At 57.5% G+C, this 26,255-nt stretch overlaps 2 protein-coding genes across 4 annotated transcripts; both read right to left on the bottom strand.

Annotated features, from left to right (window-relative positions):
* Positions 1 to 1,553: 1,553 nt before the first annotated feature.
* On the bottom strand, positions 1,554 to 10,070 carry BSND (barttin CLCNK type accessory subunit beta). Of its 2 annotated transcripts, none has more exons than XM_079112708.1 (4): positions 9,540 to 10,070; positions 4,767 to 4,861; positions 3,298 to 3,561; positions 1,554 to 2,513 (listed from the first exon to the last, which is right to left on the bottom strand). In XM_079112708.1, exons 1-4 carry the CDS (start codon positions 9,714 to 9,716, stop codon positions 2,096 to 2,098), a joined length of 954 nt encoding a protein of 317 aa, XP_078968834.1. In that variant the 5' UTR covers positions 9,717 to 10,070; the 3' UTR covers positions 1,554 to 2,095. The 2 variants fall into 2 exon arrangements, with proteins under 2 accessions (XP_078968834.1, XP_078968835.1); XM_079112709.1 differs by lacking the exon at positions 9,540 to 10,070 and adding an exon at positions 7,950 to 8,040.
* A 6,155-nt stretch (positions 10,071 to 16,225) lies between these two features.
* TMEM61 (transmembrane protein 61) lies at positions 16,226 to 24,969 on the bottom strand. Of its 2 annotated transcripts, none has more exons than XM_079106733.1 (3): positions 24,798 to 24,969; positions 22,068 to 22,417; positions 16,226 to 16,697 (listed from the first exon to the last, which is right to left on the bottom strand). In XM_079106733.1, the coding sequence occupies exons 1-3, from the start codon at positions 24,810 to 24,812 to the stop codon at positions 16,337 to 16,339; spliced, it is 726 nt and encodes a 241-aa protein (XP_078962859.1). In that variant the 5' UTR covers positions 24,813 to 24,969; the 3' UTR covers positions 16,226 to 16,336. The 2 variants fall into 2 exon arrangements, with proteins under 2 accessions (XP_078962859.1, XP_078962858.1); XM_079106732.1 differs by lacking the exon at positions 24,798 to 24,969 and adding an exon at positions 23,375 to 23,815.
* Between the last annotated feature and the right edge of the window lie 1,286 nt (positions 24,970 to 26,255).

Genomic DNA, 26,255 nt, shown 5'->3' with positions numbered 1-26,255 from the left:
GGATGGAGTCCCCCAAGTCCCCCGCCACATGACCCTGCAAGTCTCAAGGCGGTGGCGAGGCGTCATCTGTTCATGCACGAGGGAGCCGAGGACCCTGACCTGCCAAGGTCACAGAGCAGGGAGGGTGAATATGTAACTTGTCATCCAGAGGGGACAGATTCGAGTGAGCGGAGACAGTGTAAACAGGACCTCCCAGGCAGATCAGGCATGTGGTCACCTCACTGTCAGGCAGGACAGGGGAGCCTCTTCCCACTGCCCAGTCCCCCTGCAGGTCCCCAGGGGCAGGCCTGGTGGCCAGGGCTCTCTGCGGATCGTGCCCAGGGCCCCTTGGTTGTGGCTGGGGGCTTGGAGCCCTCATCCAGCCGCCCACACCGGCCCACGGATGTCTGCAGCTCACTCTCCGGCGCCCTCAGAGCCCAGGCATGATGGCTCACTCATTCTGCCCCGGGGCGGTGGGCAGTTTTGCAGGGAGGAATTTTCCGGAGAATAAAGGTGACCCCTTCACTGTCGACAGCTTTTTTATTCCATCCTCGTGCTGGCGCTCTTTCTGATGTGGTCACGGGGGCGCCTGCCTTGACCAGCAGAGCGCAGGTCCTGCTGCACCTCACCTCAGCCATGACGGGGGCACGAGCAGGGACATCTGTGTCCACCAGCAGAGAGGATGCAGGTGGCACCCTCCACTGCAGAGGTAGAAATGGCCCAGAAAGGACCCAGCAGAGGGGCCTCCCTTCCCTTGGTTGGGACCCCCAACCTCCACCCAGCCCAGGTGACGCCTCCCACTCCCAGATGGTCCAGGTGTGAGGGACCTGGTTTGAGGTGGCACCATTTCCCTTTTCTTCACAGCTGTCACTGTCCCAGGCTGGGGCGCAGAGGGACCTTGCAGAGATCCACAGGAGGCAGGCGATACCCTGTGAGGCCATGACACAGCAAAGCCTTCAGGGCTGCTGAGGCTCTTTGCTGCTGCCCTTGGTAGGCCAGATGATTGCCTAGTTGTCACTGTGCTTCCTCCAGGGTCATTGTGTACATCTCTGTTCCCACCTTAGCTTCTGCTCTGTGCTGTTGTCTCAAACTTATAAGAAAGTTGACTCAGTAGACGGTGAGTCCTCCGGGGTCAAGAACCTTGTCAGCTCTCCCCTCCTGATGAACCCAGCTGAGCCTCTGGCACATAGTAGATGCTCAGGAAATACAACGCAGTCTAATGGACTGAACTCCGATGCTTAACTCCACCCACTCTAAGCCAAAGCAAACATGCTCTGGGGGGGGGGGGGGCATTCTGGGAGCTTTATATCTGGCTTAGACATTTAGAAGTTTTAATGTCACCGGGTAAAGAGGACATATAGCTAAAAGTTGGGGAAGTAGGAGAAAGCAACATTATTTGCAAAAGGCTCCTAGCCCTTCATGAATCCTGCACGCCCTCAGTGACCTCCCGAATCTGAATCTACCGAGAGGCCACCACTGTGATACGCGGATGAGCCGCGGAGGGAGCACGGAGGAGGGAGCCCAGCCATCCAGAGGCAGCAATGTCAGGATGCGCTTTCAGAGGAGAGCACAGGGGTCTGCAGACTGAGCCAGGCAGAGGCGGCAACCAGGGCTTCCTGGAGGAGGAGACGCGCCCCTGAGGAGAGGGATGGAGACTGGAGAAGCAGAGAGGACAAGGTGGGGCTGCCCAGGGCTGCAGCTGGGTGGCCGGCAGAGGCCAGTCATCAAAGGTTTGGAGCAGTGGGGGAGCCACAGAAGGAACTGACCGGGCCAGGGGGTGACCCAGTCACCTCTGAGTGCGTCGGACCACGTCACCTTCCCGTGGACCAGAACTCAGTGGGAAAGGGGACCCAGAGGCGCCCTGTCAGAGGCCAGCTTTGGGGGAGCAGAAAAGGCTTTTGAGAGCCCAGCTGCTGTGAATCTTTCCAACAAATCCCACTTGACCCTTGAGAGCTGGCAGAGAAAACTGGGGAGAGCATCTCCCGGGCATTCCTTCCCAGTTCTCAAAGTGCTCTTGGGTCCACTGTCTCAGCCGGTCCTCTATATAATCCCATTTTGCAGATAGGGAAACTGAAGCCCTCAGAGGTGGATCTAGAAGCTCGAAAGCAGTTCCCCCTCAGCCCTGGGCGTCTGGCTCAAAGCCCAGCTCAGCGTCGGGGAGGGGGTCCCCGGGGCTGTCCGGCAGACCATAGTACAAGTCTTCCTCTTCCTCCTCGGGCTCCTCCACACCCGCGTCCAATGCCTTCTGCTCCTCCTCCTTTGTCCTCGGGTACCGCTGCCAGCTGTTGGGCAGGGCTGTCTCCCACTGCTGGCCCTGTCGGGGCACGTCCTCTGACACAGAAGTGTCATCAATTAAGGCAAAGTCACAGAAGCGGTCCGGTGGGCTCCTGCCAGTCCCGTGCTTCTGTGGTGGGGGGTGAGGTTCCTTTGCATCGGGTGGAGATGGGTTGGGGCTGCTACCCTCGCTGGAGCCCAAGTCCAGGTCATCTTGGAAGGAGGCCAAGGGCGCAGGACCCTGGGGACAGGCTGGGGAGCTGCGAGGGCAGAGAGAGCAAGGGTGAGAGTAGCTCTGAGTCAGGCCGCCTGGGTCCAGAGCCAGCCCCCAGCTGCACGGCCTGGGGAGGCAAGCTCACCTCTCTGGGGCTCAGTTTCCTCCCCTACAAAGCAGAGGAAGCAAGTGTTCCCTCCCGTGGTTGTCTCTGAGTTTGTGGCAGATAACACGTACAAAGCCCTGTGTGTGATCTCTAGCATGGAGTAGGTGCTCAAGAAACAGGGCTATTGTGCTAGTATCCAAAGCGGGCCACGCCTCCACTTCCCCCACCACAGGGTTCTCCCTCTTCCCTCACAGCCCCTGACGCACCAGGGCTCCCTTTGTTCCCTCTTTTGCCTCCCCCAGCTGGACGGGGAGCTCTTGAAGGCTGGAGGTCAGTCAAAGCCTAGCAGAGAGTCAGTGCCCAGTATTGATAATGGAATAAGTAAAAAAATAGATGAATCAAGAACTCACTTGCCCGAGGTCCCAGGGCACTTAAATACATTGTCCCCATTCCACAACAGCCCGGTGTGTTAGGAATGACTTCCCATCAGGGAAACCGAGTCTCAGGAGAGCAGGAAAATTCCCGGGTGTACGCAGCCAGGGAGCTGGGATTCCCACCAGGCCTGTCTGACTCCTCCTCCATCACTCTGTTTGCCACTCTGAGGGTCCTGCACCTCCCTGGCCTCCCCTCCCTCCCCAGTGTCCCGTCCCCAATCTGGGGTCCCGCGCCCCTGCCCTCCCTTGCCCTGGAGCTGGGCAGCGCCCCTGCCGGAGCTCGTGCTCACCCAGGCCTGTTCTGGGTTCGGTTTCTTTCCTCCTCACTCTCGTCCAAGCCCCTGTGCACGACCACAGCAGCCTCCACCCAGGCCTGCGCGTCACGTGGGCTGCCGGCCCCTCCGTCGTCGCTGGTTCTTGGCTGCAGCTCAGGGGCCAACAGGGGGCGGGGGTCCTCACTGTGGCCCAAGACCTTCATCTGGATGTTCCTGAAGTCAGGCAGGCTCTGGTCGTAGGCCGCCTCCTCCCACAGCCTGACGTAGGGGGCCTGGGGGCTGCGGAGCCAGAGCAGGAGGAAAGAGGCGGGCAGCGAGTCACTCGGCAGGGCCCAGCGTCCTCCCCTGCCCTGCTTGCTCCTGTTTCTGGTCCCCCCTAACCTCACAAGAAGCTTTGGGGGGTGCCACTGTACCCATCTCATGGATGAGAGGCAGAGGTCCAAGAAGGTGAGTAAATTAAGAGCAGGGTTCAGGCCTGACCCCACCTCTCAGTCCAGGGCTCCCTTCACGTGCTGTCTCCAAAGGTGCCACAAGGGTGTGATGGCAAAGTAAGGCCAGTTGACTGGGAGAGTGTGGGCGCCAGGCCTCACCACCCTGCTATCCTACACAACACCTTGAGGCGGAAATCACGTTCCCATGTTAGAGACGAGAGCGTATCGGCCGCAGAGCCCCCAGCTCCGGAGGGCCGCTAGCCTGCCAACCCTGGGCCTCGGCTCTTCTAACCTCCCCACAACTCTGGAGGTGCCATGGGGAAACCCAGGCACAGGTCTGAGGTGGCTTGCACCCGTGGAGATGCAGACACTGGTGCTCAGAGACAAGGTCCCTGCCCAGGTCCCACGGCTGGGAGGTGACAGGAAAGAGGCCAGAACCCAGGGTGGCCTGAGCCTCAGCTGTCATAGCAGCCCAGTCCTATAACTGTCCCGGTGACCCAAGAGAGCTTGGGATGCCTCCACACCCAGCAGTTCACCGCTTCACTCCCACTGGGACAGTTGTTCTGTCTGTGTGGCAGGAGCAGAAAATGCCGTCATCACCACCATCCCCAAGCAAACCAAAGAGAGCATCTGAGCCCTGACAAGCCCACAGCCTGAAGCCACAGCCCGGCCTTCAAGCTCCAGGTCACAGCCCAGGGGGCTGAGGCCAGAGTGCTCTAGACTATGCCGAGAGCCAGGCCAGGGCTTGGCCCTCGGGGGGAAGGCAGGTTGGGGCCAGGACAACCAGAGTTCAGGCCCCACTTCATCACCAACTCCCCCTGAGACTCAGGACTCCTGATGGCATTTCTCTGAGCCTCAGTTTCCTCATCTGTAAAATGGGAGTAATAACGTATGACCTACAGTATTGAAAGTCCCTGACTTCTCACAATGTGTTCTCAGGGAACGGGAAGGCAAGGCTGGGCCCTGCAGCAGAGGGAAGAGGCTGCCCCTCCTCCTGCCCCCCGTCCTCCCGGGGGGGCTGGCCTCAGTGGCTGACCACCGCCCCATACCTACCTCTTCATCTCTGTGGCAATCCCGTTTTCCAACAGGCCCGGGACCTTTGGGGGCAGGATGCCTTGGAGGTCAGAGTCAGCGGGTACGAAGGCAATCTGCAGGGCAGAGAGGAGATGGCCTTTCTGCAGGGGTCTGCAGTGGGGTGGGGGAGCTTGCCATCTCCCCCTCCTGTCCCTGGAGCCCCACAAGCCTGTCCACGCACCCCACAGAGAACTGCACCAGGCAGGACCCCTCTGTCGGACCAGAGAGGAGGCTGTTCAGGGCACAACAGCCCACGGCAGACAGATATCCAGGCTATTTCCTACTCTGGCTCCTCTTCATTCCCCCAACATTCATTGAGCACCTGCTGTGTGCAGGCACTTTCCCAGGCATGGGGCAGCAGGTGAGTGAAAGAGACAACCTGCCCTGAGCTCACGGCTCAGCCCATCCGGGGGCCTTCATCCAGGGCCCAGCACATGCCCTGCATTCAGTAGGTGCTTCGTCCATATCTGGTGAATGAGTGGGAAGCAGGTCATGTGTTCTGTGGCTCAGGGGTTGCTGTAAGGGACAGAGAAAGGGGTGGCACAACCTCCAGTCTCTGTCCCTGCACTTGCAGACGTCCAGTGTCTCTGGGAGGGAGTCCAGCTCCAGGTGGGGACACTGGGTTGTGGGATGGGGGTGCTGGCTGTGGAGGAGACACAGATGGGGCAGAAGGAGCCCTACCTTTGGGGTCTGGGACACTGGGTGAGGATCCTTCCTCTGGCAGGTCCTTACTGTGGCCCCTGGGCAGGCCACGACTCCACCCAGAGCCCCTCTGTGCTGTCCTGGATAGTGGACTAGCCTCCATGCTCACAGCAGCATTGGGCACGACAACTCAAAGGTGGCAGCAAGCCAGGTGTCCCCGACAGGTGAGTGGGTAAGCAAACCTGGTAGATCCCCACATCGGAGCCCAACTGGGCCTTGAAAACCAAGGAAGTTCAGACCATGCTACGATATGGGGGAGACTCGAGGGCATGCCAGTCCCGAGGAGACAACCTGGGAAGGTGCCATGCAGCTGGGGCACCAGAGGAGGGGAAAGCACAGAGGGACGACGTAGAGCCGCAGCTGCGGGCTGGCCTGGGCGGCGGGAAGTGCTGTTCAGGGGGTATAAAGTTTAGTTTTGCAGATGGAGAGTTCTGGAGACTGTGGCCCCACATTGACCGGGCTGAACGATGCAGAGCCGTTGAGACCGCGTGTTTTATGTCTGTGTATTTTACGGCAGTTGATAAAGATGGCGCTGGTTCTGCCTTGTCCTGCGGTCGCCGCGAGGCTGCCAGGAGGTCATTCATAAGGAACCTCCCAGCGTGGCGCCTGGCAGGCAGCAGCCGCTCAGCAAACCCCAACCTGGAGCTACCCAAGACGAAGCTGCCTGGCTTCCCTGGGCCTCGCTCTCTTCCGCTGGAAATTCTTTCAACAATATTGGTTGAGCTCCTACTGTGTGATACCAGGCTCACAAGTAGCACCCTCTTCCCTGCCCACGGAGGGGTGTGAGTAGGAGACCTCGTCTGTGCCAGAAACCTCTGCCCTGTGAGGAGAAGGGAATGATGGACGGAGGGGTTCTTAGACCCCTGTGAGGGTGAACTTCCCCAGATGTCTAGAAACAAGGCGGGCATCGCCCACCCCTACTAAGGATGCCGTGTAGCCAGCCAGCTTCTTAGGAGCTACCGCTTCTCCTCCCAGTACCTCATGGCCCACTCATTATCGACACCATGGCCATCGCCATCACCATCACCATCACTGTCAATCATCACCATCACCATCACCATCACCACCATCGCCATCAACACTGCCAACCACCATCAGCAGCAGCAGGATCAGCAGCATCAGTAAAGAAAGCCTGGAGAAGGAGGGGAGGAGGTAGCATCTTAGAACACAAGGGGAGGAGGGAGGACAGGCAGAGCGGAGGCTGGGGAGGGGAGATCAGACCCTGGAGACCAGACCCCCAGAACATCAAGCTAAGGAGCTCAGCCTTTATCTAGAAGCAGTGGGTCCTCCGAAGAGTTCCCAGGAGAGCGCCCAGTCAGACATGTGTAGGCAGAACCCGGAGGAGTTCCGAGAGGGAGGAAGGAGAGCGGGAAGCCCATGGGAGAGACAGCTGCCTCAACCTCCAGGTCTTAGACCAAGTGAGGAGGGGACCCTTGGGGGCCAGGATCTGCTCCCCCTGCCGCTCCTCCCTTCTCTCAGCTCCCCAGCACCATCTGAGCTATCAGAGTCAGCATGCCCAAGGGCTCACCCACTAGATTTGCCCCACTTCCTGTCCTGAGGTCCAGTGTGTGTCCAGATCTGACCAGGAGCGCTTCAGAAATTCCATGAGATAACCCAGGCCAGGTCCTGGAGCTGGCCCGGCCACGGTAGGCATGCCACACATGCAGGCTAGACTGGAAATGTCTTCTCAGATCCTGTAGCCTTGGGTTCAAGTTCTGCCTTAGTCCAGATGACCATCATCTCTCACCTGGATCACGGAAGCCTCCTTACTCTTCTGGCTGCCCCCGACCATCCTCCATCTAGATGTCAGCCTGATAACCTGACCAAACCACACAGCCAATCGTGGCCTTTTCCTGCCCCTCCACTAAAGGGTGAGGTCCAAACGCCTCAGCAGGCATCGGGGCCCAGGAGCTGAGCCAGCCCCTCTCCCTTTGCCCTCCTCCCCTCACCCTCCCACAGCCACGTGGCTTCTCCACGTGGGTCTGACCCTTGGCTCTTGGGTCTGAAAAGCTTTCCCTTAACTTCTCTCCAACAAGGCCCAGTTCAGCTTTCTCCACGAAGCCTGCTTCTTCCCCCTCAGGCAGAATGCTCCCTTCCCTCCAGCTCTCCAGCTTCTCGAAGACAGACACAGCCTCACTCGTGTGGGAACACACGGCTCCTCCTCACACTCCTATCTCAGTCGGCTGATTCCAGTCCCTTATATTTACATTTCATTCAATCCAGAAAATCCCTTCTCTGAAGCTGTCCATGGGCCAGGCCCTGAGAGCCAGGGAGGAGCTCCGGGGAGGACTGGCTCCCCTGGCCTGGCACCAGTGGACTGTGCGGGACCAGGCTTCCCTCGTGGTCCCCCTCCTCTCGACGCCCCTCCTCTCGACACTCCTTCTCCTTCCCCTTCTTGGAGCCACCCTGAGTCCCGAGACATACACACAGACCCACGGCTGCCCACGCCCCTGGACTCACACATGACCCACCCAGGGCCACCAGCACCACGTCCAGAACGGTTGCTCTGCACCTGCTCCGAGCCAGGTGTGATGCACCCATCCCCACACATGCCCCACCTGCCAAGTCCACCACGGTGGTGGAGGCAGCAGGGGTTTGTATCCGGGCCTGTGGACCTGGAAGGCGTGGGTTCCACCCCACCACGCTGCCCCCACGGCCCACGAGCACGTGAGCCCATCAATAAGAACTCATTAAAACCCAGCAGTGTCCCACCCGCTGCCACCCTGGTCACTCTGCCCACCACCAGAGCCACCTCTGGGGAAGGCAGTGGCAGGAAGGATGCTGCCCTGCGTGCCCCATGGTCCCCCGCCCACGTCCGGCTCCTCCCTGGGGAGGAAGAGTCTGACGTGGAGGCTCTGGCTCCGAGGCCCTCTTCTCTGGGTGACCTCTACTCAGGGCATTGCAGGGACAGGGGCCAGTTGACTGTAAACTGCTTGGTAAACGACCACAAACCAGCTCAGACCGCCCCAGCTGCCAACAACTGACCCCCCCGCCCGGGGCTGCCCACAAAGAGGGCATGACTGGGAGAACCTGGGCCAGCCCAAGCCTCCTCCCCACCCTGAACTCCTGAGCACAGCCACCCTTGTGGGAGGAGAGGAGGGTCAGGGGCTAGGGGGCTAGTTGCCTGGGCCTGGAGCTCTCCACGTTACACTCAGCAGGGACTTCGGTTGTACTCGCACACCCTGTCTTCTTTGCTCACACATTGTACAATTGAGGAAACAGAGGCTCCTCGTCTCCCTGAGTCTGTCTCTGACCTGCTGTGTGACCTTGGAAGAGTCACCCAACCTCTCTGGGTAAGGAAGGCTACATTCCTGATACATCCATTCCACAGGGTTGTTGGGAAGATCAATAACAGTGACAACAGCAGCCTTTAAGTATAACACTCTACAATTCACACATGTTCCTATGTCCCATCTCTGATCATAACACACGAGGCTGCAGGAGACTTGGGGCCCCATTTTGCTGATGAAGACGCTGAGGCTCAGAGAGACAAAGGTCACACGAGCTTAGGACAGAGCTGGAACCAGAACACAGAACTCCAAACCAGTGCTCCTCCCATCACCAGATGACTCACAAGACTGGGAATATACCAAAACCAAAAGAGAGCACATGCGCCCTCCGGCTAGGCCTGGCCCACCCCAGGACTCTCGGCAGCTCTGGGGCCCTGGGGGAAGGGACCCGAGGTGGAGGACTGCCCTTTACAGTCTCCAGTCCAGACTTAGCTCTGGGACCTTGCCTTTCAGAGCCTGCAGTGGAGCTGTAGAGATGGGCACCACAGATGCGGGAGAGCCTGGCGCGGCGCGCACCCGTCAACCTCTGGGATCATGCACAAGGACCAGCACCAAGCTCCCTGTGTCTCCCCGTGATTCTGGTTTTGGCCTCTGGGCCCAGTGGGTCCAGTCAGTCCTCGTGATGAGTATGGATGGGTGAGTGAATGGATGCTCCCAAGAGCAGAGGGAAGAAGCCAAGGAGTCAATGGAAGGAGGGCGAGGACTGAGGAAGGCTGCTGGCCCCGGCCCTCCACCCCCACCCGGCCCCACCACTGCCTACCTTGGGGTAGCACTGGCACATGCTCCAGATGACGCCCCCGATCACCATGACGCTGCCCATGGCATAGAAGGTGCCGTAGACCTGGGGCCGATCGTGGCTCATGAGGAAGGTGCCGAGGGACAGCAGGAAGAGCCCCAGCACGATGAAGCCAATGCGGAAGGTCTTCTCGTCAGCCATGGCCACCTGGCCAGGCCCCGGCCTGTGCACCCCCAGCAGAGGGAGGCCAGCAATCACATGCCAACCCCCCGCAGGCACACCAGGGAGGGGTGAAGCCCGGGGATCGCTGCAAATGAAGGCTGCAAGTTAAAGCAAGAGCAGGATTCCTTCAGGGCCACTTCCCGTCCCAGGGCCAGCAGCTCAGCAGAGCTGGAGTGGCATGCACCAGTGGACCGGCACACCCAGCCATCCACCTTCCCTCTGGGCCCAGCCGCCCCGACCGTGTGTGTGGATCTGAGTGAGGGAGGAGCAGGGAGGGACAGGGAGGCTGCAGAGGCTGGGCCCCAGCCAAGGCTTTGACATCACCTCATTTGCCTAGTGTGGGGTTGAGTGTGTGACCAGGCAGCTCCACACCTTCCAGCCGAGGGAAGCAGGGAGCCGTCCTGCAGGTTGGAATGCTGCTGGAGGGTTCTGGGATCCTACAGCTTGGCGTTTTAGAACCCTGAAGAACCCTGTGCTCATCTGGGGTTCAGGAGGAAGAGCCCATATCTACTGAACGGTGACAGTTCTAGAAACATTACAGCTGTCACTTTACTTAAGCAGAATCCCATGAAAGCAGGCGCCACTGTTCCCACTTCATAGATGAGGTCACTGAGGCACAGAGGAGTAACTTGACCAAGGTCACAAAGTAGAAATGGCAGAGAGCAGCTGGGACTGGAGCTCAGAGGCCATGCCCCAGCCACAACGCAAACTGCTTCCCCACAGCACAAGGCGAAAGCACAGGCCCCAGGGTCTGGGTCTGAATTCTGGCTCACCACCTTGGGTAGTGTGGTCTTGTGGCCTGTGCCTCAGTCTCCTCTGTGAAACAGGAATAATAAGAGTCCCTCCCAGGACTGCAGCTGTCTCCAGGTCTAGCCTCCTCTGTCCCCTTCATATGCTGTGTGCCATCCAGACCTGCTTATAATGAGCTGCCCCCACCCCCAAAAGGTTGCTGTGAATCGACGCCCCTGCAGGGTGTGAATGAGCCCCGTAGCAACAGCCTAAGTCCTTGCAGTCCAGCCTGGGAAGATGCCTCAGTCCTGAGAATGACATTCTACTGGTGGACGGTCAGTTTCAGGACAGCTGATGGGAGAAGTCAGAGTCTCTCCCAGGACTTCAGCAGAATGAGGGTCGCAGGCATCTCTAAGACAACATGCACTGGAGCTCTTGGGAGGTTGAATTGCTGGCGGAGGGTGGAGGGGCGTCATTGGATACCAGACTTTCAGGGTTTGGTGATCGAGGTCAGCACCTCGCTCCGACCTGGCAGGCTGTGCTGGTTCCCTCACACTCACCTTTGCTCAGAGCACTGGCTTTCCTTCCCACAGACACTTTTCCCAGCGGGGGCTTCTCCATCACCGGTTCAGTCTGCCTGTTACAGACGGTAGAGGAAGTCCCCTGGCACAGAGCTCAGGGAACCTTCATAAGAGGATGCTGAGGGCTGGGATACTGGATCACCTCAGATCTGATTCCAGGGCAAACTTGGGCAGGTGGGCATGAGTTTTGTCACCTATGAATTGGAAACAACTTATGGGAGGGGAGGTAACCTGTGACTATTCACAGGTCAGGACCCTTGTTTTACAGAGGCTCATAGACAGGAAGCAATGAATCTAAGGTCACCAAGCTGATGTCTCTCCCAGGAAAAGAGACTGAAACTCAAATGGGCAGCAGCCTACCTGGTCCTAGAACCTGGCAGAGAGACTAGCCGCCCAATAGATGGTTGTGGTCCAGCCAGGGCCTCGTGCGCCCCCTGGTGGCCGCCACAACACGCGCTCGCACCCTCCTGTCATCCTATGGTAGGTGGGTGCCTCCGTCCTGCAGCCCCCAGAGGGAGGTGGCGGCAGCAGCCCCGGGTGGGAGGTGAGAGGGGGCAGGGATGAGGAAACCGAGACCGAGGAGTGGGGAGGTCGGTCAGTATCTTCCCAAACTGAGGCGGAGGCTGAGCAGGGACCAGAACCAACGCACCTCCAATCCCAGTGCAGAGGGATCTGACTTTTAGCCATTCCTGGGGGCCTTTCTGGGTCACCGTGCACTCTCTTGCAATCCCGACCTTTAGTCACGATTTAGTCTTCTTTGCCTTTTTTTTCTAAGTTTCTGAGAGAGAGAGAGAGAGAGAGAGAGAGAGAGAGAGAGAGAGAGAGAGAGAGAGAGAGGAGGGAGGGAGGGAGGGAGGGAGGGAGGGAGGGAGGGAGGAAGGAAGGAAGGAAGGAAGGAAGGAAGGAAGGAAGGAAGGAAGGAAGGAAGGAAGGAAGGAAGGAAGGAAGGAAGGAAGGAAGGAAGGAAGGAAGGGAGAAGAAAAAACACATAGGTCTAATGAAAGAAAGGAAAGAAGGGAGGAAGGGAGGGAGGCAGGCAGGGAGGGAGGGAAAGGAAAGGAAAGGAAAGAAAAAGAAACACGGGTCTAATCTAATCTTCTCCCTAGAGTCGTGATAAGACTAAATGGGAAAATGTGTGCATAGTGTATTGGAAAATGTTCCCGGCGGTTCCGGCTCCCCGCAAGCCCTCCGCCCCTCTGACTTCTACCTTCCCCCAAGAACTGGGGCGAAGGGGAGGTGGGGAGAGTTTTTGCGCCGCCAGTCACCTTCCAGCAGGGGGCGCGCTAGCCACTGCCATCTTCCACTCTAAAGAGGTTCGTCTTTACGCTTTTTGCCGGGTGCAGGGGTACTGGGGACTGAACTCAGGGGCACTTGATCACTGAGCCACATCCCCAATCTTATTTTGTACTTTATTCAGAGACAGGTTCTCACTGAGTCGCTTAGCACTTCACTTTTGCTGAGGCTGGTTTTGAATTCTCCTGCCCAGCCTCCCAAGCCCCTGGGATTACAGGCATGCACCACCCAGCCAGGCCTTTAGGACCTATCCTTCCACAAGAAGTAGGTAGGGAAAGAGCATCTCCATTTGACAGTGGCAGAAATGAAGCCCATGGAGGCAAGGTGAGGGAGGCAAGGTGAGCCACCCACGGGACAGAACGTGTAAATAGCAGAGCTAGGATTCAAACCAGCTCCTCAGTGGGTCTTTGGCTGGGCTCCTAACACGGGTGGGACACTGAAGTGTAAGGCATTCTGCTAAACACAGTATTGGGAGTGCTCAGTCCTCCTGCAGCATAGTATGATGAAGTCCGAAATATGCATTAGGTTGGCACATGCGCGAAGCAGAGAGGGGTAAGAGCAGAATAGGGAGGTGTAGGGACAGATTCACAGACGGGATCCCTTTGACAGGGCAGGAGAGGCTTCCAGGAAAGGGACCATCATGTGCGAAGTCCCAGAGGCAGATGCCCATTGACCCATGGCTGGAGACAGGACTCCACATGCTGTGCACAGCGGGTCCACCTTGCCTACTCCTCCCCAGACCTGCTCTCTCACACCAATTCCATCCCCCCATGAGCTACCAGGCCATCCACCTGGATGTCCAGGCCACCACCCTCGCTTCCTCTCACCCCCATATCCCGTTGGCCCAAGTTTCCAGATATGAGGATCTAACCACGTCTCAGCCCTCACTGCTCATCACCAGGTCTGGCCTTCCATCATTTCTCCCCGTAACTGGTCTATGCTTCCATCCTGGACCCATGAAGTCTCTTTCTAATCCAAGACAAGGTCAGAGCACGTCACTCTTCTGATCAAAACCCTGGAATGGTTCTTTGTTTTCTCAGAGAAAAAGCCAAGATATAGGATGACCCAAAGCCCTGGATAATGTGCCTACGCAGCCTGCTCATCACCCCTTTGAGCTCATACTCACTCCTCTGACCTCCTGGGGTCCCTGCTATTCCTGGAATGCACAGGTACCCCAGGACCCTTGCACCTGCCCTTCCTTCCCGAAATGCTCTTCCTTCAGATAGCTACATGGCTCCTTCCCTGACCTCCTTCAAGGATTCTACCAAATGTCTCCTTTATAGTGAGGTCTTCCTGGTCATACTCGAAGATCACAGAAGCCCCTCCCCAGTGATGCCCTGTCCTCCTTTCCCAAATTATTTTTCTCCATAGTATTCATACCATCTATCATACCATACCCATTATTAGTTTATCTTGTCTCTCTCTCTCAAGTAGAACCCAAGCTCCACAAAGGTGGCAGCCTTGTTTTGTTCAGTCCTGTGTCCCTAGGCCTAGAACAGGGAAGACTCTAGATAGTATTTGTGAGTAGAAGGATGGACTGTAAGGAGCAGGGCAGAGGGAGGCCAGAGGGAAGGACAGGCAGGAAACTTCCCCGGTCACGTGAAGGTACGTGACCTTCTTTAAAAGGTCATAGTACAGGAGTAATGCAGGGGAGGGACAGGACCTCTTAATTTTTCAGTTGCGGAGAGGCCCATCCAAGTGCAGGTAGTTAGCAACAGGTGTGGGGGAGCAGGTGAGGTTTCTGCCTGGGCTGGGCCAATTGGAGGAGCCTCCAAGGGAAGGGGTTACCTGGGTAACAGAAGCCTGGGAGGAGCCCAGGGAAGGCCTGGAGAGGGCTGAGCTCCAAGGGTCCCTGACATCTGGGTCTCCAGCGACCAGCACAAGATGGGATGTGAGTGTGGGTGAAGGCGCTGGACTGCGGGCCAGGAAGCGAGCTGGTGCCACCAGGGTTGCCCAGGGCAGACCTGGCTCTGGCGTGGCTCCTTGATGGGGCTTCCTGCCACTGGCACAGGGTCTGCAGTTTTCAGCAAGGCCACTGCAGCTCAGAAGAGGACAGCCGCAAGCCTCCATCAAGAGGCCATCTCCGTGGCCTTGGCTCAGCTGGCAGGGCGCTGGTGACCTTGTCACTGTCCCTCCTGAGGACTTTTGATTAAGACACAGATGAGTGATGTGGAGAGAACGTGGAAAGGTCTTTCCGGCTGCCCAGCACTCCCACCCTGCCCCCTCCATTCTGCCAGGGAAAGTGGGGCCTTCCGGTCACACCTGCCACTCATTAACTTACCTGCCCCCGGGGACATTCCTCACGCTGGCGGCCGGAGCGCCCACCTGTTGCGAACTGCAGAGGGTCCCCAAATATGTGTGTCCAGCCCAAGGTCAGGGCAGCAAAGTAGGCAACTCCCACACTGCCCTGGGGGTAACTTTGCAAAGGGGAAGGGGAAGCAGAGTCGCAGAGGAGGAGGGAGGGAGGACCTGAGGGGGATCTGGGCCTGCAACTCCCATGCTGGCGGCGAGGGAGAGGGTTCCAAAACCCACCGGTGGGCGAGGAAGAACTTCTAGAGGGAGGAAGTCTGCAGAGCCTGGGAGCCTGGCTGTGCAGGGAGCCAGGGCAGGTAGGGGAAGGGAGGCAGGAGATGGGAGGTTGGGACGGAGACCAGACCTCTCCTCAGACCAGTGCAAGGGCTTTCGTTATTCAGAGTAAGCTGGGCACCCGTTCTGAGCCTGATCTGACCTTCATTTGATGAGGCTTACCCTGGCCCCTGGGCTGAGGGGACAGGTAAGAATCAGGAGACCAGGTGGCCAAGATTGCAATGTCTAGGCACAAGTGGGTGATCCCAGGCCTCAGGAAACACTGGCTCTAACTGTATTCTCTGAGATTTTTGTCTTTTTTTTTTTGTACCAGAGATGGAACTCAGGGGCACTCAACCACTGAGTCACATGCCCAGCCCTTTTTATATTTTATTTAGAGACAGGGTCTCGGTGAGTTGCTTAGCACCTGGTTAAGTTTCTGAGGCTGGCTTTGAACTCTCGATCCTCCTGCCTCAGGCTCCTGAGCCGCTGGGATTACAGGCGTGCACCACCGCGCCCGGCTGAGATTTTGCCTTTCTTGTGCAGTCTTCACCCCTGTCAAATGGGGACTCACCAGCTGTAAGGAGCAGTTTTGCAGGTGGGAAACAACAGCCCACCTTATCCTCTGACCGAGCCCCAGGCCTCGGAACCCCTACTTGCTGGGAAAGTCAGGTAACTTCATCAAGTTGGATTTCTCAGGGGAAGTGAGGTGGGTAGAGACGTAGACGTAGCTGGACAGGAAGTAGACACCTCGGCCACATCTGGAAAGCAGGAGGTATGGAGCAAGGGCCAAATCTGCAGTTGGTAAAGGGAAATTACCTCTATTAATAAAATCTGCATACTTTAATCGGACCCTGGTGTGGGGCTAAGAAACCTGCATTTATTATGCACCACATTGGCACTGAGCCTGAGGCTCCATGCCAGCTCTCCATATCCACCACTGTTGCTCCCAGCTCAGCACTCCCGGGTGGGGCCGGTGCCACTGTGATTCTCAACTCTGCCTCACAGTCAAGGGAACCAAGGCAGAGAGAGGGACGGTCACTGTCCAAGGTCACCAAGGTGGTGTGAAGGTGCTGGGATCCACGCACAGGCGGTCTGGACTCAGAGTCCACGTTCTTTCAGTCATAAACCTGGTGTGTGATCTTGAGCCAGTTCTACCTCTGCCTCTGGGCCCCTGTGTTCTCTCCCAGATGCCGGCCAGGGCCAGGTGCCAGCCCTGTGAGAGAGCCATCTTGGACGTTCTGTCGGGCCCCTGATGACTGCACCCTCACAGATACCTCGTGGAGCAGAAGAATCATGGGGACCAGCCACGCACAGAGGTGTGAGACATAATAAAAAGGGATTTATTTTAACTCACTAGATTTTGGGGTGGTTTGTTACACAGCAATAGATACATGAAACAGCACTCAGCAACAGACCTTCCTTGAGTGCTTACTGCATACCAGGCACCGTAGGAGACTCTGTAAATGGCATATCACACTTGTCGCCAGTTTCAGGTTCTGCCAGGAGCCTGTAATTCCCCCCATCCTGCCCTGCAGTCTGAGCCAGACCTGGGAAGGAGTGGGCAGCACCTGGGGCAGGTGTTGTGTCTCCAGAAATGGCATCGAGAGCAAGGAAAACGCTCTCGTAGCTGGGTGGAGCCAAGGGGGGCGTGGTCCCCAACAGGACATCCCCTGGGGCGCCACATTTCCGGCCTTCCTCCGTGGGACACGCAGGTGGTGCTGGGGAGCCCTCTGCTAGTGGGCAGTGCGTGGCCTCCTCGTAAGTAGGGATGGAAACCACCTTTGGGGTCCTACAAAAAAGAAGAAAGACCATTAGCAGGGGCCAGGACAAAAGCCCTGCTGCATGCCGAGCTATGGGGAGGTGGGGAAGGCTCCGTGCCACAGTCCAGATCTTTTTTTTTTTTTTTTTTTTTTATACCAGGGGTTGAACCCAGGGCCACTTAGCCACTGAACCACACCCCTAGCCCCCGCCTTTTCTCTTTCCTTTTTTTATTTTTTTATTTTTTTTTATTTTGAAACAGGTCCTCCCTAAGTTGCTGAGGCTGGCTTTGGACTCCGATCCTCCTGCCTCAGCCTCCCGAGCTGCCACACTGGGCTCCCAGTCCGGATCTGTACAGCTGACGCTGGGCATGGGCAGCTCTGGCCCCTCCGCTCTGCCGCCCCTCCCTCCTGCCTCCTCAGTTCCCTTGCAGGGAAAAGCGCTCCCCACGCCCTTGGCTGCTGTCCACTCCTGGCTTGTCCTTGGAGAGTCCTCCTGTCGTTTTCTGACCTCCTCCCAGGTCAAGCTCCCTCTCCTGCTCTGTTCTCACAGTGCTCTTCCCTGTCACTGTGGGGACACTGCCTGGTTGTCAGGGGCAGAGGGCAGGAGTCTGGGGATGTTGTTGGACCACCGATCGATGGTCCATGAACAGAGAGACATGGCCAGCTTCCTGAAACGTCCTTCACAAGATCAGAGTTGCGAGGCTCAGGGCAGAGTGGGAGGGACCTCGGATGCCGGGGGCAGGCCTGCCTGGACATTATCATTCTGTGGCCACCTCCCGGGGGCTGGGAGCCTGCCACCCCCCAAGTCCACCACCTGGCTTAGCTTTTGCGGGTCTGCTCCCCACCCCTACCCGGAGCCCCAGAGCCAGCCTTGGGGACTTGGGGTCCCAGCCTTGGGGTCCTCTGAAGTTCTGCAGGCCAGACCAAGAACGAGTCACTTGTGCCTCAGCCACACCAACACTGACAGGAGTGAGACTGGCCCTCAGCCTTCTCGGAGCCCTGCGGGGTCATCTCCAGGAAGTCGGTGCCTCTCCCAGCCCAGGCCCCGGGTGGCAGGAGTGTCACTGGTCTGTGGCCAGGTTGCTACAGTTTTGGGGGACACTGACACATATAGGACTGACCAGGTGATCTTGAAGGTCACTCCTGACACCAAGTCCTTCGAGAGCTGGTCCTGATTCTGAGCACCAGCTGGTCCAGCCACAGTTTTGCTGGGAGATCATGACTCAGTAACTCCATTAATCAGGACCTCATTTTCCCCATCTGTCAGATGGCTACAATAATGGCATACACCTCAGCGGACAGTGTGAAAATTAAGTGAGATGATGCAAGAAGTCACACAGCACATGCTGCACAAATAGGAGCCATTCATATGTCAAAGGGCTTCAAGGAGGGGTGGGGGACAGGACCTGTTGTCACAGGTGTCCTGTATGGTAAGCCTGCACAGGCTCAGAAAGGCCGAGTTGCTTGTCCATGGTCAGCATGGAGCTGGCTGGGGATTCAATTTCCCCCATGCCAGCGGTCTTGCTGTCTAGACTAGGGAGGGGCCAGTAGTAGGAGGCCAGCAAAGGGGACAGAAGAGATGGGGAATGTGATTTAGTGCCAGGGACCTGTGCTGGGAACTGGCTGCCGTTCCTCCAGGAAACACCCAATGCCTGCTGGGGACACAACCTTTCTCTGGTCGTGTGTCTTCTTGGCCCAGACCACTGAGGAAGCAGGCTTACTGCTCCTCATCGCAGACCAGGGGGACAGAGCAGGTTGATGGGAACCTGGATTTGAACCCAGCCTGGGTGGCAGTAGGACACAGGCTGTCCGCTGGGAGCCCGCTGAGGAAGCCAGCAGGGCCTCACACCCTCTGAGCTCCCAGCATCCTTTGCAGGAGAGGGCAGAACAAAGAACAATGCTCCTGGAGTCAGGCAAGCTGGGTTCTCTTGCTGTGTGACCTGCTCCCTGTGCACACCTTCTCTGAGCCCAAATAAAACAGGGATAATAATTCCCATTTCACAGATGCAGAGAAGGAAAAATAGAAAAAAGCTTCGACAGCACTCAGAAAAATGAGATTAGTGGGGTTTCTAGAGCCCCCACATCTCCTGGTCTATTCCCCTCCCAGTCGTGATCTGCCCGCTCCAGGTTCTTTAAACCCTGATCTGAGGGGGACAGCTGGCAGGGCAGGGCACAGGTGCCATGTGAGCTCAGCATACACAGGAAGTTTGCTTACAGGGCAGATGTGGAGCAGCCCTTAACACCACCTCCTGTCACCTTGGTGGCCAGCCGGACCCACTAGCACTTAATCGCCAAGGTCATGGTCCATAATGCCAGGAACCCAGGGAACACAGGCAGCCAAGGCACACACTGGGGGGGCTCCAATCAGGGTGTATGTATTCTGGAGCCAGCGCCCCAACGGGTGCGTGGGAGCGCTGCCACAACAGTCCCCATGCGCAGAAAGCTCCACGGAGGCCGGAACTCATCCCGCTCTCTGGAGCCTGGTCAGGGCAGGAGAGCTGGGGCTTGACACCCGCTGCACAGCCCCTCAGCCGAGTGGAGCAGACACAGCAGGGGAAGGGGAAAGGGCCGGGGAAGAGATATCATTTGCCTAACACTCGAGCTCTGTGAACTCATTTCAGATCCATGGCCACGGAGCAGGGGGCAGCACCTCCCATGAACAAGTGAGTGAAGGTCACACATCAGCTAGGTGGCAAAGGCCCCGCTTTGCCTGAACGCAAAAGCTCAAGCTAAACCCACCATCACACTTCTCTCCAAAGCCAACCAACCTCTCCATACCTCAGTCTTCCCTTCTGTAAAATGGGCCCAATCCCTATGCACACTTCAGAGGCGACTGAGGCTCCAGTCAGTTAGTGGGCATGAGAGGACACTGCCAGCTGTAAGCACGGTTCTGGCAGGGAAAGCCAGCATGTGTGTGAGCTTTACAGTGTACACCTCCCCATCTCTCAGTGCACCTGAGCCTTGTAGCAGTGTAGGGAACAGGTCTGTCACCCCTAGCTGACAGAGGAGGAATCCTGTGGAACCCAGAAAATCTATTAACCTTCGTAGACATGCAGTTTATAAAAGAAGGAGCACAGACGGAAACCCACGCCTTCCGAGAAGTCATGCTGTGTGCCCCATGTCGACTACCTCCTGCAGGGGGCTTCCATGTCCTCTGTGAGCCCCTGAGGACAGGGGTTTTGTCTGTCTTGTCCACTGCTGCATCATCAGCCCTCAGAATAGGACCCAGCATACGGTAGGTGCTCAATAAACATAAATGCATGAAAGAATGAGTGGGTGATAAATGGAGAAACTGAGGCCCAGCAGGGGAAGGAATCTGCTCAGACCAAGGAGGCCTGTGTCTCTGACCTGAATTTACCCACAGCCAGGCACCCCCCAGACAGCAAGGTTCCTGAAGACAGGCACAATCCAACAGGCAGCAGCTGGCTCCACAGGCTGCAGAGCGGGGCTGGGCCAGCCGCAGTGACAGAAAGGAACACACTAGCAGGAGAGCCTCCTCCACAGGACACATAGCCACCCCAGCCAGAAGCTGAGACTTGAGTGCCAGAGCCTGCTGGCCAGGAGCCTCCTGCAGCCTCCTGGTGGGTGTCCAGCCCTCTCGGAATGAAGGCGGAGTGGCCCCACCTGAATGGCACAGCCGTGGCCTGGACCCTGTTGCCTCAACACAGCTGTGTGTACAGACAACACCCACTCCCTGCGCGGCCCGGCTGGGCGGGGACAAGCAGCTCCCATCCAGAGAACCAAGGCCTGGCCTGGCTTCTAGTCCCACAGTCACTTGGTCCCTCTGAGACCCATCTGAGAAGTCCAGGGTTTGGCTGGGTGGTCCCCAAGGCCCTAGGCCTCCCTCTAACAGTCCACCCCACCGAAGGGCTGACTCCCCGGCTCAGTGGTCACGCTGTGAACTGTGTCTGGCCTCGAGGAGCCACAACTACAGCAGAAATACTTGCATTCTTCAACTCAGAAGGCATCTGCCCGCTAACAAAGGGAAGAGGAAGGGGCAGCTCAGGAGTCTGGGTCAGCCCTGCTGCACCTGAATCCAGCACGGGGGGAGGGGAGGGGCCCCAAGCTTTGCCGCCCGCAGTCTCCCACCACTTTCAAGCTGTGCCTTGCAAATGGCAACAGTAATTCTTACCCTGGGTGCCCCAGAGGGACAGAAGGCTAGAAGGACAGATGATGTATGCAGGCCAGTGGGGTGTGGCCTGCTGGGTACTTTGTTGAATAAATAAGTACATAAGGGCATATGTCACTCAGGCATGCTCTCCAGGGCAAAATTGGTACTGGGGCTGGGGTGATAGTCCTTTTATGCACAACTATGGGAATCAAATTTCATGGAGAAAAACAAGATCCTAAAAGGCCAGGGTGGCAGCAATCATGGCAGGACAGGATGAGAAACTCATGCAGCATCTGTCTCCACCCTGACCTGTTCCTTTGTGCATCCCTGTCCCCTTGAGGGAAAGTTGGCCTTTCCTGTGCACCTACTGTGTGGCAGGCACTGAGCTGTACTCTACATAGACATCTTGTCATTTCATGTCATAGGGAGTAGGGGGAAGCTGCCTGTGTTCAAGTCCCAGTTCTGACACACACTAGCTGATGTTCCTAAGCAAGTTACTTAATGTCTCAGTGTCTGGTTTCCTCTTCTATGAATTCAGTTAAAAACAGTAGCTGCCCTGGGTGTGGAGGTGCATGCCTGTAATCCCAGTGGCTCGGGAAGCTGAGGTAGGAGAATCCCAAGTTCAAGGGCAGCCTCAGCAACTTATTGAGGCCTACACAACTTAGTGAGACCCTGTCTCAAAATAAAAAATAAATTAAAAAGGGTTGGGGGTTGGGGATGTGGCTCAGTAGTTAAGTACCCCTGGGTTCATTTCCCTGGTACCAAAAAAAAAAAAAAAAAAGCAATAACTGCTTCAGAGGGCCACCATGAGGACTGAGCACATGACTGTGAACAGCAGCAAGTGGCAGGTACCAGTTTAAATTCAGATGAGGAAGATGAGGCTTATGGGGCAGGGGGTGTGATGGACTTGAAGTCCCTTGGTTAGTTAGTGACAGAACCAGCACAGGATCCCAGTGGGTCTGACCTCTTCCTGTGCCTGGGCTCTTAACTCCTCTGTTATGCCACTGAGCTCAGCCAGCACCTCTTCCTGGAAGCCTGCCTGGATTTCTTCAAGTCCCCAGGTGACCATGTCTGCCTCTCTCACACAGCTCTAACTACTCTGGCTTGTCATCAGCCAGAGTAGTTTTCAACTCCTTCAGGTTAGTACAGACCCACTGATCGACCTCCACATCCCCAGGACACAGGGAAGGGCCTGGTCCAGAGGAAGAGCCTCGGGAGAATTTACTGAGTAAATGCTGGATAGTATAACTGTGCTCAGTCACTTGAGGTCCCCGCCCTACCCACTGACCTGCAGCTCTCCTCCTCCGAGGTCTCCACAGTGAGGTAGTACAGGTCTCTGGAGAGGTGGTATGGGTCCCACCGGGGTGGCCCCCGCATGCTGGCCTTAAGGGACCACAGCAGGCCGCAGAGCAGCAGCAGGCCGCCTACACCGCAGCAGAAGAAGCTGACGGGCCTGAGCAGGGGGCCTGGGGCCTGGGACATGGCCTGCTCAGCAGGGGGGTCCAGCTGGGCAGGTGGGGCCTCTGCATCCCCTTCACTCCACCAAGCGAAGCAGAGTGTCCCGGCCACCAGCAACACTGTGCCACCGATGGTCATGCAACAGCGAAAGGTGGAGGCCACTTGGCCCCTGTCACACATCTGGAGCCAGAAAGAGAGAAAGGCATGTGAAAGGTGACCAGAGACCTGGGCTGTAGTCCTCCTCTACCCAAGGTCACTGTGTGACCTCGGAGAGCTCATCTGACTCCTCTGTGAAGTGGAGACGATGCCCCGACTTTGCAGGGCTGCTTTGAGGGTCACAGATCATGTGTGTGGGGTCCTTAGAGCTGTGCCTGGGACAGAGCAGGAGCCCTGTCGGTGTGGCCACACTCCCTCTGAGCCTCTCTTCAGGTCTCAGAGGCTTCACGGCCTGGTGGGCATAGGCTCCCCTCCATGACACAAGTAGGAGGGTGAGGAGCGTGCCCCTGTTAGGTCCCCAGGCCTGCTGGGACCAGGACTTGCTGGTTAGCCTCTGCCTTACCTCATCTTGTTACAAGGTCCTGAGGTCTTGCTGTTATCTCCATTTGACAGGGGAAGATTCAAAGACCCAGGACAAGCATGAGAGGTGTTGAAAATCCCTACATGGAGCAAGACTTTGTGCAAAAGGACACTCACTATGGCCTTGCTTATGCTGGTCATAATTTGGAAAGAGCCATTTTAAATGTCCAACTATAACAAAACGGTCAGTGAACTATGGCATAGTCTGTAGATGGAATAATTCATATTAACCCATTAAAAAGCTAGGATTGGTGGCACACACTCAGCCAGGATTGATAGCGCACGCCTGTAAATCCCAGCAGCTCGGGAGGCTGAGGCAGGAGAATCTCAAAGTTCAAAGCCAGCCTCAGCAACAGCGAGGTGCTAAGCAACTCAGGGAGCCTGTCTCTAAATAAAATACAAAATAGGGCTGGGGATGTGGCTCAGTGGTCAAGTGCCCCTGAGTTTATCCCTGGCACCCCACAAAAAAAGGTGTATTTGTAAGCTGTGGAGGTGGGTGGCACTCTCCCTACAGCACCCTGCACTCCCTCCTGCCTCGCCTCCTCGAGGGCCTACAATCACCTGGGGTGTGTTCTCACGTGGCGTGTGGTCATCTGCTTGTGTGGGTCTTCCTCCCTCCAGCTGGATCCCCATGGCAGGCAGGGCACTCGCTAACCTGCCATCTGGAAAACTGGAGAGTGTCAATGTCCACTGGATGAAGGACAGCCTGTGCACTTGTGCTGTGGTTCTTTTATGATTATGACTGATTATCATCAGGGTGTCCTGTCCCACGACATCCATTTCAGAGAGGTGGTCTCCAGGCAGTTTACCCACCATCACGCTGGTGCACCTCCAGACCCTGTACCCTGATGGGGCAGAGGGAAGGGCTCCCTGCCCTGGAGGATGTAACCCCAAACCTTAGGGGGCAGGCAGGAAGCCCCTCCAGTCGCAAAGAAGTCCCACCTCAATCCTGACACTCAGTGGGGCCTGACCGCCTGACCTGCCTCTACTACTGCCCTCCACCTCCCTCTTGCCCTTCCTCCACCCTCACCCAAACTCTGGCCACCTGGGGGGTCTCTACTAGGTCTTCTGCTCCCTCTGCCTGGGGAGGCCTCTGCTCCCTTCTAGGTCTCTCCTTTCACCTGCTATGCTGCCACAACACCACCCTTTCCCCAAAGTTCTCCGGGAGCTATGCCGGCCTGCCTCCAGCCAGAGGGATCAGGGATCTGGTCCTGGGCATCAGGAGGGTCCACCCATGGCTGCCCCTCACTGTGGTCACTCTGTTAGGGCTGGACCTTGAGCAGGCTGCTGAAGCCTGGGTTCAAATTCCTGCCTCTGGGGGTTGTGTGGGGAGCAGGGCCACAAGTGAAGCTGGGGAGGCAGAGTGGACAGAGGATGGACCCGGCTCTGAAGTGGGCAAGCTTCCCCCTGCCATGGTGCCCTATTGTGTAAAATGGGCACAAAAACAGGAGAGCACCGGGAGAATTAAAATATATGAAAACCGCTCATCCTGCTACGTTGGGGTTTTGTCTCCACAGCAGCACTTGGTACCGGGCCGCCCTCCCTCTGGCCCCATCACTCCGAGGGCCAGCCTGAGTCTAGGTTCTGGCCCCGGCAAGGCGGCAGTGGGGCCCCTGAGTCCCTGGTAGAAAGCCCTGTTGCCGTGGGAGAGCTGCAGGAGAAGCTGCCTCCGCCCTGGGGTGGTGGGGCAGGATGCGCTGTGCCACGGCAGCCACCCCACGCCACTAATAAGGGCACTTCAGGTGCTAGTTTCTGTAAAGATGAAACCATCTGAGGAAGTGGCCCAACCCATTCCCATGTTAACTGCTGGGGAAACTGAGGCCCTGGGTGTCCCCGCCTAAGGCCACCCCGCAAGTTAGAACACAGGTGGACACTTGGGTGTCCACTCACACGCGATCAAGGTTAAGGAGAGGGGTCCGGGAGGGGTCGGCCTTCGCGGGTGCCGAGGTGGTCGCAAAGCGGGGAGAGAGGGGTTCACACCCACCTGGGACGCGGCCATCGGGCGACAGGCGTCAGGCGTCAGGCGCGGTCTGTGCGCGGGGAGCCCGGCGGGCCTGAAGGCATAGTGGCTACGGGACAGCTGGGCAGCCGCGCCCTCCGAGCACGCAAGACCGCCGCGCGCTCCCTCTCCGCGTCGGGTCCCGGGCTGTTGCACGCGGAGCGCCACCTGCCGCCTTGGTGGCGTCCGTTTCGCCGTCCCTCGCTGCCTCGGTCCGCGCCCTCGCCGCAGCTCGCGGCCGCTGAGACTCCGGGTGGCCCGGCTTGGGCGGCCCCAGGTGCCGTCGTCCAGCCCGCCCCGCCCGACCTTAAAGCGACAGCACGATGGGGCCGGCTGGGAATCGGGGTTCCTGGCGCATGGTGGGGAGCGGCAGGGCTGCGCTTGGCCGGAACCGCCCTAGGAAGGTCTGGGGAACTGTCCACCCTTGGAGCCGACGCACCCCACAAACCTGCAGGGGCGGGCCTGGGAACCGAGACACACTTGTGAGAACCATCTGTACTCTAGGACTCTTGCGCCCAGGCTTGCTCAATCCCATTTCACAGAGAGAGAAACTGAGACCCAATGAGAGAAAGCCACTTGCCCAAGTGTTTCCCACGTCCTGCGAGGACCAAATCACCTTTTCGGGGGACAGGGGTTAGTCGGAGAATAAGCCCACCAGGGACCTCCGTGACACGTTCTGGCGGGCAGGAATTCTCAGTAATGATGACCAGCACTGACGTTCTTCCTCTCCCTGAGATCACTTGCCCCAGCCCGAAAGGCCAGGGTTGGAGTGTGGGACCTGGGCTCTCTGCCCAGCCCTCCTCGGGCATCAGAAGCCTGTGAGTGTTTAAGTGAAGCAGGGTGTGTCCCACTAGAGGCAGCTTTTGTGAACAGGTGATCCTGGGAAAGGGGATTGCTGTGTGTGTGTGTGTGTGTGTGAGAGAGAGAGAGAGAGAGGAGATTCTGTGCGAGGACACGTAAGTAGTTTTCAGAAACCGGTTCCAGCTTGCAACAGGAACAGCCTGTGCAAAGCTGGACAATCACAGGTTGGAAAAATCTTGAGGGACTCATGTGGGTGCTGATGCTGCAACATGCCACTGACTGCAGACTTGGGGCCAGATAGCCCACCACCGTGGCCAGGGGTTCCCCCAACGACCTAGTGGTGACCACCTCTCTTCCCAGCCCAGAGATACTGAGGAACAGAGCAGCCTGTCCAGCTGGGTTCTGAAGCTCAAAGAGGGGAAGCCTCTGTCTCTGCATCACACAGCAGGTCAGTGGCCTGGAAGTCCTTTCTCTGAATATTCAACCCAGAGTATGAGAGTTTTCTGCGCACCGACTCCTCTGGCAGTGGAGTCCTCATCTCTTCATCTCCATTATGTGTGTGGTTTGTTTAAAGGGCCCCATTTTACATCAGGCAACTGGGGCTTAGGGAGAGGCTTAGAGCAAGGCTAAGAAGCTCAGAAG

This window comes from Sciurus vulgaris (assembly GCF_902686455.1).
Source record: "Sciurus vulgaris genome assembly, chromosome: 1".
Classification (NCBI taxonomy): domain Eukaryota; kingdom Metazoa; phylum Chordata; class Mammalia; order Rodentia; family Sciuridae; genus Sciurus; species Sciurus vulgaris.
The sequence above is the reverse complement of the archived record's forward strand: the minus strand, read 5'-3'. Positions and strand labels throughout refer to the sequence as shown.